The sequence below is a fragment of the Mizuhopecten yessoensis genome, unplaced genomic scaffold, assembly GCF_002113885.1.
Source record: "Mizuhopecten yessoensis strain PY_sf001 unplaced genomic scaffold, ASM211388v2 scaffold11093, whole genome shotgun sequence".
In the NCBI taxonomy this organism is placed as follows: Eukaryota; Metazoa; Mollusca; class Bivalvia; order Pectinida; family Pectinidae; genus Mizuhopecten; species Mizuhopecten yessoensis.
In genome coordinates this window covers 651,325-661,371 of record NW_018408876.1, presented here as the reverse complement: position 1 = coordinate 661,371, position 10,047 = coordinate 651,325, and the positions used below count along the sequence as shown (strand labels likewise).

Genomic DNA, 10,047 nt, shown 5'->3' with positions numbered 1-10,047 from the left:
TGTTGTTCTATTCGGGAATTCAAATAATCGCAAATAATTAAACTGAGATCTATTATAATGAAAATGTATATTTGGAAAATTAATGAATTTCCAAAGAGTGCAGAGTCTTGTGATCTTAAAAACTGACAAAGTATTTTTTTCCGTTTTATTGAACTGGTGCATGGAGGGAGGAAGCTGACGGGTATAAAGGGAGACTATGAAGACATGGAGGGAGGAAGCTGACGAGGTATAAAGGGAGATTATGAAGACATGGAGGGAGGAAGCTGACGGGTATAAAGGGAGACTATGAAGACATGGAGGGAGGAAGCTGACGGGGTATAAAGGGAGATTATGAAGACATGGAGGGAGGAAGCTGACGGGGTATAAAGGGAGACTATGAAGACATGGAGGGAGGAAGCTGACGGGGTATAAAGGGAGACTATGAAGACATGGAGGGAGGAAGCTGACGGGGTATAAAGGGAGACTATGAAGACATGGAGGGAGGAAGCTGACGGGGTATAAAGGGAGACTATGAAGACATGGAGGGAGGAAGCTGACGGGGTATAAAGGGAGACTATGAAGACATGGAGGGAGGAAGCTGACGGGGTATAAAGGGAGACTATGAAGACATGGAGGGAGGAAGCTGACGGGGTATAAAGGGAGACTATGAAGACATGGAGGGAGGAAGCTGACGGGGTATAAAGGGAGACTATGAAGACATGGAGGGAGGAAGCTGACGGGGTATAAAGGGAGACTATGAAGACATGGAGGGAGGAAGCTGACGGGGTATAAAGGGAGACTATGAAGACATGGAGGGAGGAAGCTGACGGGGTATAAAGGGAGACTATGAAGACATGGAGGGAGGAAGCTGACGGGGTATAAAGGGAGACTATGAAGACATGGAGGGAGGAAGCTGACGGGGTATAAAGGGAGACTATGAAGACATGGAGGGAGGAAGCTGACGGGGTATAAAGGGAGACTATGAAGACATGGAGGGAGGAAGCTGACGGGGTATAAAGGGAGACTATGAAGACATGGAGGGAGGAAGCTGACGGGGTATAAAGGGAGACTATGAAGACATGGAGGGAGGAAGCTGACGGGGTATAAAGGGAGACTATGAAGACATGGAGGGAGGAAGCTGACGGGGTATAAAGGGAGACTATGAAGACATGGAGGGAGGAAGCTGACGGGGTATAAAGGGAGACTATGAAGACATGGAGGGAGGAAGCTGACGGGGTATAAAGGGAGACTATGAAGACATGGAGGGAGGAAGCTGACGGGGTATAAAGGGAGACTATGAAGACATGGAGGGAGGAAGCTGACGGGGTATAAAGGGAGACTATGAAGACATGGAGGGAGGAAGCTGACGGGGTATAAAGGGAGACTATGAAGACATGGAGGGAGGAAGCTGACGGGGTATAAAGGGAGACTATGAAGACATGGAGGGAGGAAGCTGACGGGGTATAAAGGGAGACTATGAAGACATGGAGGGAGGAAGCTGACGGGGTATAAAGGGAGACTATGAAGACATGGAGGGAGGAAGCTGACGGGGTATAAAGGGAGACTATGAAGACATGGAGGGAGGAAGCTGACGGGGTATAAAGGGAGACTATGAAGACATGGAGGGAGGAAGCTGACGGGGTATAAAGGGAGACTATGAAGACATGGAGGGAGGAAGCTGACGGGGTATAAAGGGAGACTATGAAGACATGGAGGGAGGAAGCTGACGGGGTATAAAGGGAGACTATGAAGACATGGATGGAGGAAGCTGACGCGGTATAAAGGGAGACTGTGAAGACATGGAGGGAGGAAGCTTACGAGGTATAAAGGGAGACTGTGAAGACATGGAGGGAGGAAGCTGGCGGGGTATAAAGGGAGACTATGAAGACATGGAGGGAGGAAGCTGACGGGGTATAAAGGGAGACTATGAAGACATGGAGGGAGGAAGCTGACGGGGTATAAAGGGAGACTATGAAGACATGGAGGGAGGAAGCTGTCGAGGTATAAAGGGAGACTATGAAGAGGCTGGTGTCTTTTCCTCATTTTGTACGTTGCCCATTGCAAGTGCTTATACATATGGGTATATACATACGGGATGTGTATAACATAACGTTGTCTATGAAGGAGATACATTCAAATATTATTTTCTGAAAGACATGTCATCCAATCTTACAGAATCGATAAGAATACATGTTTTCGTTACGTAAAGTTTGTTTGAAGATCAACGTACAAATGTAAGACACACGTGTGTTTGCATCTATCATATTAGGTATAGCATACCAAAATGTAATTACACTGTACTCTACAGCTGTTTGGTCTAAACTACTTTGGAAAAAGAAGAGGAGGTGAGTTGAATCTAATAATAATATGCATTGAAAAAAATCGGCGAAGTACAAGTTAATTTTAAATCAATAATGAGTAAATGTAATTTATTACGCGTTCAACAACTAAAAGTTGACAATTGTTGCTATCAAGGCTACTGTTAGGTTTAGTTATATTTTGTTTAACATCTTTAACCAGCTAATGCCATTTAAGGATGTGCCATCATATGTGTAATATATGGGTGCTTGTGTGTATGTGTACTGGAGGTAGGGTGTATTGGTGTACTTGGCTCCTTGCGATAGCGCGGATCTGATGCCGGCTTTAGAGTGCTACCTCACTGAATTTCTTTGCTGAAGGCACCCAGTATAGTATTGCTACTGGTCACATTATACTGAGAACATGTGGACCAGTCGTTACGCTTACCCTTAAAGGAAATAACAACTACCAGCTTTAGAGTCTACCCAAACCGCAAAAAAATGAACATAATAAAGGGATATCGAGTATTTCTTATTGATATACGGACCAGTCTCTATTGTAGAACACGATGAACCCTTGCATCACCTTAACCAGACAGTTTATGATAATGTTGCCAATGGTCGGTTATCTGATTAAGATACCCAAACACCTGTTGCAATTATACATTCGGTTACATTTCTACTTGAGTATGTACATGGATTTTGCGCAATATATAATCAAAAGAACCCACACAGTCTGTTTTTGAATTCCAAAACTTCCAAATCATGACATATCATCAGATAAAAAAACTTCATTAAAAATTATCCTTTAAAACACGATCTTGATAAATGCACCACGATTCAAAACGTCAAATGACCCACTGAGTCTAGAACAGGCTTGGTGCGATCGTTAATTGTTTAGCAGGCCTTGTCTACATCGGACAGGTAATGGTAAGCCATATACCCGCATTGTTCTGTGGATGGCAATGTTCTTGCGCGCTCGAGCGCGATTCTTGGTTAATTATTAACAAAAGGATCGCCGCTGGCTTTGTGTGCCTCCCGTTCAGAGGCAGCGGAAGGAGTGCTGTTGGAGGTCACAGACGGGCAGTGATTCACGTCTTGTATTTAATATCTCTTTAATATGAAGTGTCCGTGTAATTCATTAGTGACTTTTGATCAGTTTGGACAAATACAGGCACATTTGATATGGCACTGCCTTGTTGGAGGTAGAAACCACGTCCAGAAATAGTTACAAGGAGGGAGAATAACCCTAGCAACAACGACAGGTAAGTAAAACCATTGAAATTCGGTTGAAAATATGCATCACTGTCATTTTGTTTCGTTATTAAACGGCATTAGCATCTGATCTGCTTCACACGTCGTTTGTCTGACATGTATCGATATTAACGTTTGCTCAAAACAAACACGGTGATGTTGATATGCAATAACATTGTCCGTGATTAATCTATCATTTAAAATATGTAAACAATTAACAATTGGGGAAAAAGACAAGATGATAATATCAATATTTTTTTATTGGTGAAAATGATAATGACATTTAATGACGTAATATAATATAGTAGCGCGAACGTTTCATAACCCTCAACGCTATATATCGTATTGGTTGTAAAATATATCCCAATTCGACCCCCATTACATATTGTAGTTATGTATACAAGTATACATGCATATTACGACCGAATACAATAACTTAAACAACTTAAGTACATTTCATCTCCGACATCTTCTGTAGTGTAAACAACAAAACACGACAAATCGTAACCCAGTTGTCTGTAGAGCACACAGGAGAATACCCTATATAACATGAATTAGAGTAGTGTTTAGGATTCAGCGATGTCCTGAATTCCCTTTGTTATATAGAATATTTTGGATTAAGATGATTATTTTTGAAATATGGTCATTTTGAATCCCGGGTTGTACATGCTATCTGATCTTTATTATGTTCAATATTTTTAAAAGTACATATCAGTTTATGTCTCAGTGAATCATAAAACCGTATACAACAAACCAGATGGTTATTTCTACATCACTTTAACTACATCGAAACCCGAAAGACATTTTTTTCCTAATGTTTACTTCTTAACGACATTATAGGCATATTTTATGTATTTTTAGATGATGATTGTGCTGTTTAGACAAAATGATTACATATGAGCTGAATTCTCAATTAAGAAAACGTACTTTTACAAATCTCATTTTTCTTCCATCTTAAACGTCTCACTATCGTAGCATTGTCTGTGCGGTTATAGTAGGATATTTAAAAACGGAGAAAACAGGGACATTTATCTTTAGAATAGTTTTGTATGCAAGTCAGAGTTCCATTTTCATCAAAATAAAATCCAAACAATAATATAAATTTAATTTTAAATGGTAACTAATCGGGTTTCCTTAACCGCAACTCCCAGAGGTAGTTTTTAATTTATCACAAATGTTCATATCTGTCACTTGTTCAAATTATCTTTTTTATGTTCAAATATTTTACTTCCTCAGCAAGTAATTACGGAGGATGCCAGGGTTGAGGAGCCCTGGGATCATCCCCCTTACAATGTATTGTCCTTTCACAGGAGGGCTTTCTTTCAACATTCGTCTTTCTTTCACTTTCTTTTCTTGTTGAAATTATCGCCATTTCTGTGTCATGAGAAATGACAATGTAATACTTAGTTTAGTGAGTGAAATATAGTAATTAACAATTTACTCATTAGTTCAAAGAGTTACAATGTAACGGTAAAAGAAATATTAAATGTACATTATATTGATTATTTGAGTAACACTTTGGCAGTGAATGAAAACATCATTTAAAACCACATACATATATACTGCATAGCGAACAGAATATCAATAGATGATACAAATGAAATATGTCACAATAATGTAATTATAAACAAAGTAATACTTTAATTCAGTGACTGAAATATAATTAAGAACAGTGGTGTACGTAGCACGGTGAAAATATTTAGTGCATTATACATGTAAATATAAACAAAGTATCACTTAGTGCAGACATTGTCATACAGATTAAGTACTACACAGTAAAGAGAATGATAATGGAACTATACATATTTTTTTGGTGTATTAATAAAATAATAAATAATATTTAGTTGAGAAATATATTTTTAAACAATATAATGTATTTGCCCCAATACTGAAAGTAACACTAGAATTATAAATAGTAATATTTAGTGCATTACTATATATTGATAAACAAAACAAAGCATCACTTAGTGCACAAATGACAATAGAACTAAACAGGTAATATTTAGTACATTCATGAAATGATAAGCAAACAATATTTAGTTCAAACTAAACTGAATGATAAATTATAATAAACAAAGGTAATCCTAGGTTAATTAAAATTTTAACCACGAACACTGTATAAAACGTATAACTTAGTGCAGAGATTCACAATATAATGATTTATGTCAGTGCATGTTCAGCTTGAGCAACTTTCAAAATTGTTAAGGATATACGCTATTATTTGAAAAGGCAGTTTCTTTCCAGTTGATTTCTATATCAAATAAGAAATTTGCCAAAAAATATATGAAAGTTAATTTTCATCAGGCTAATATATTGATGATATAGTTGAAACATGAACCTAACTTATACATAGGTTATAGCGCCTATACAATTTGGTAATTAGACACAGTCAGCCAAAAATTAACTACCCTGCATCATACAGCTGTTTCGTCCTTCAAGAACTCTTCAGTTATGCTAGAGCCCTAACAGTTGGACATCGAAATTGGCTTAAACTATTGTCCGCGCACGAGTGAATATATTCGTCTGTGCAATAAATGAGTGCTTTCTGATTCGTTAGTGTGGTCTTGCTTTTATCACATACCTTCCGTATTTGGTAGAGATCGATACAAAGATTTTATAAACTTTGACATATTTTGCAAAAACCCGGAACTTTTCAGTTCGCCATGTCAAGGGGATTCCCATGAAAAGTAGTTCCGGCTAGTAGGTACATTCCGTGTTGCACATGTGCAATACTGAACGTTGTAATTCATGGTCTGACAATTGCTTGTATTACTATAACAAGATTCAACAGGTATGTGATAAAAGGACGTGAGTGTAACTGCTTAATTACATGAAATTCAAATTAGGGGAGAACTGGTTGATTTCAAATTAATAGATGAGTTAAGTGTGTGTTCTACGAACCGTGCACATACTTAGACAGAGATAAACAAAATGCTTGCATCAACGCATAATGTGACATCAATCCTTCAAAATAGTTACACCATTGTCTCGTTATGAAATAAAGTATGTTTCTGCTTAAAGTATTCAATCCTGTCAATCTATCGATTTCTGTGGTTGTTTGTATATTTATTGTTGAACATCATCAGGTATGTTTCAATTAGTTCCACTGTTTGTCTATCTATCAACGAACTTAATGTTCCATAATGCATTTTCCGCTTGCAAACAAACGAACAGCGTTATATACTATGCAAAGATCGATACATGCTACTTCCACAAAGAAAAATAACAATTGAAAATTCGCTTCATTTTTCAGGCGTCTGATAGTTATGATCCCGATTTCAATGGCGGATTTGGGGCTGATACCAGTGTAACTTACCGTGTATACAGTAAACCATTGCAGACAACATGCATCCCAAGCCGGTAAAGTCCAAGGTGGTGGCCTCCCGACTTCTGGCCAAGAAGTCAAACGCCATGAAGGAGATCGAAGAGTGGGTCATGAAAGACGTTTCACTTAACGACGCTGCTTCAAGGATCGGTAAACTACCAGAAAACGTCACTGAAGAGCGAATGTTTAAATCTAGACTTTTTGATATTGGAAAGGAAAGGTACAAATACTTGAGTAAGAATGCTTACGAAATGAGGATGTTTTCAGACAAATACAAGAAAAAGATGGCACTAGCGCGTCAACAGCTACAGTCACATCATAGAAGTCTGTCAGCGAATGACGTAGCACGTCCAGCCAAATCAGAAATCGACAAAGCCAGACTCAGTCTGGATCCCCGGATGTTACGCCGGACACAGGACACAAGTCACGACATTGAGGACGGGACAACGCCCACGTTGACAAGGTCCAAAACAGTATCGTTCGTACCAACATCTTTACACAAACAACATTCAGACCTTACACAGCCCCGGACCAGTACACCAGCACGCGCCAACAGTCAACAGGCCTTATTTAAGGCACTTAGAGAGAAATCTCAGTTTAATTCAAGGCCACTCTCACGTGGGGCGTCCTTTAATCAAACGCCACGATCGGACGATGATTCTTCCAGTAAATCGTGGGTTAAACGGAACAAATTTTCAAAATATGGCGGCAACGTTCCTGGAGTGACTGCCGACCCCCGGTACGCTCAGTTGGAGGGATCCCTGTCGCCTTTCTATCAGGGGAAGCCTGGCTCACCAGAATCCACTCCTGACGTCAAACAAATCGTCAACAGTATCGGATCGCTGCATAAACCATCGAGGAACATTAAAGAAGTTAGACCCAAACTCACGCTGAAGTTACAGGCATTCATGAAAGAACGGGGAATAGTGTTTTAGTGTATACTGTGGTCTGACGTTATCCCTAACTAAACCCGGGATGAATTGTTAGTAATGTGCTAAGGCTAGTGGTATATCGTTCCCTTATTGTACTTCATGAAGCACCACTTGGGTATTCACTATCGCCTGGCGTTAAGGATCCTTCTACCAGGACCCTGCAAGGAAACAATAGAGAATGTACTATATACGGTAACCTCCCCTTATTTTCATTTCAGCTTTAACTCTAGCCCGACGTAAACCGATACTTCTGTTGACCATATAGCTCAGTAGAACATCGTTACAATATAATGATCAGAATCCGGGACTCGAACCCTTGTCCGGATCCAGTGTGTGTTTAACACTCTAAACACAGTTATTTGATCTTTTTAAGTTTAAAGAGAAATGATTCATCAAAGCTGTAGCCATCCCGAAAAAGTTCGAAGCACGAGTTCAGTTTTTCGGTACAAGGATCCTTAACATTTTTTTATAGTGTTAAAGTGCTATTCTGGACTAGGAACGAACGTGGATTATATTCATTTGTCATGCCCAAATATAGTTATCGTGACAAATTTCCGGGTGATTGGAATAGTTTATTTAATTAACTATAAACGTGATTTTTTCTAGACTCTGCTTACACAGTAGGGAGTCATGGAATGGACAACTGTGCGGACGGTGGGACGTACGGAAATACTTTGGATTTAGCAGTTACCTCCCTTGGTATTACTAGAGAGATTGAATGTGCAACACTATCCTACAGATACCATAGTTGTGATTAAATTATCATTCCGGATTTGTACATATGTTGATCGCCATGGATACTGTAGGCAAGTTGAGTCCGTTGATGAAGCGAAAATAAGAACTATAAATAGAATAAAATATGCTTTATATCGAATTCTTCATTATTAAAACTATTGTTTACAATTTGTTTCTGACTATTTTTTTTAAACATTTAGGTTTTTATCACAGATTTACTCAAAGTTTACTTGTATACATTGGCGTGTACACATTTTACCAACACTCAGCTACGAAACACTATCTGACTTCCCCTAACTCACAGTCTTTATCAGAATTACTCAACAGTAAAACCTCCATGTAATGCCCTTTGTTTGGTTTGCCACCTCGCACACCTACTTAAATAACATTTATAATTTGAGTTCCCTTTTTATTTTATTTTTTAAATCATTCTCATTTTCGCTATTTTCATTTTCATTATTCAGCATTTTCGTAACAATTCTTTTGTTCGATATCATTTTTTGTTTCATAATTATTATGTTAGTTAAGAAATTCAGTAGAATAGTCAGTAGAATTAAGGATTTAAGTAGGATAGTCAGTAGAGTTAAGGATTTAAATAGGATAGTCAGTAGAATTAAGGATTTAAGTAGGATAGTCAGTAGAGTTAACGATTAAAATAGGATAGTCAGTAGAGTTAAGGATTAAATTGGGATAGTCAGTAGAATTAAGGATTTAATTAGGATAGTCAGCAGAATTAAGGATTTAAGTAGGATAGCCAGTAGAATTAAGGATTTAAATAGGATAGTCAGTAGAGTTAAGGATTAAATTGGGATAGTCAGTAGAATTAAGGATTTAATTAGGATAGTCAGCAGAATTAAGGATTTAAGTAGGATAGCCAGTAGAATTAAGGATTTAATTAGGATAGTCAGTAGAATTAAGGATTTAAGTAGGACGGGCAGTAGAATTATGGATTTAATTACGATAGTCAGTAGAATTAAGGATTTCAGCAGGATAGTCATTAGAATTAAGGATTAAGTAGGATAGTTAGTAGAGTTAAATATTTAAGTAGGATAGGCACTAGAATTAAGGATTTAGGTAGGATAGTCAGTAGAATTGAGGATTTAAGTAGGATCGTTGGTATAGTTAAGGATTTAAGTAGGATAGTCAGCAGAGTTAAGGATTTAAATAGGATAGTTAGTAGAAATAAAGATTTAAGTAGGATAGTCAGTAGTAGAATTAAGGATTTAATTAGAATAGTCAGTAGAATTAAGGATTTAATTAGGATAGTCAGTAGAATTAAGGATTTAAGTAGGATAGTCAGTAGAATTAAGGATTAAATTAGGATAGTCAGTAGAATTAAGGATTTAAGCAGGATAGTCAGTAGAATTAAGGATTTAAGTAGGACGGGCAGTAGAATTATGGATTTAATTACGATAGTCAGTAGAATTAAGGATTTAAGCAGGATAGTCAGTAGAATTAAGGATTTAAGTAGGACGGGCAGTAGAATTATGGATTTAATTACGATAGTCAGTAGAATTAAGGATTT

General features: G+C 37.9%; 1 protein-coding gene across 1 annotated transcript; it reads left to right on the top strand.

Annotated features, from left to right (window-relative positions):
* Positions 1-3,334: 3,334 nt before the first annotated feature.
* LOC110465612 lies at positions 3,335-8,640 on the top strand. The gene is made up of 2 exons (XM_021521557.1): positions 3,335-3,541; positions 6,784-8,640. Exon 2 carries the CDS (start codon positions 6,876-6,878, stop codon positions 7,788-7,790), a length of 915 nt encoding a protein of 304 aa, XP_021377232.1. The 5' UTR covers positions 3,335-3,541; positions 6,784-6,875; the 3' UTR covers positions 7,791-8,640.
* Positions 8,641-10,047: the final 1,407 nt, after the last annotated feature.

Bases quoted from the DNA above. Each gene is read 5' to 3' on its own strand.
- LOC110465612 (XM_021521557.1), top strand. From the start codon at position 6,876: ATGCATCCCAAGCCGGTAAAGTCCAAGGTGGTGGCCTCCCGACTTCTG.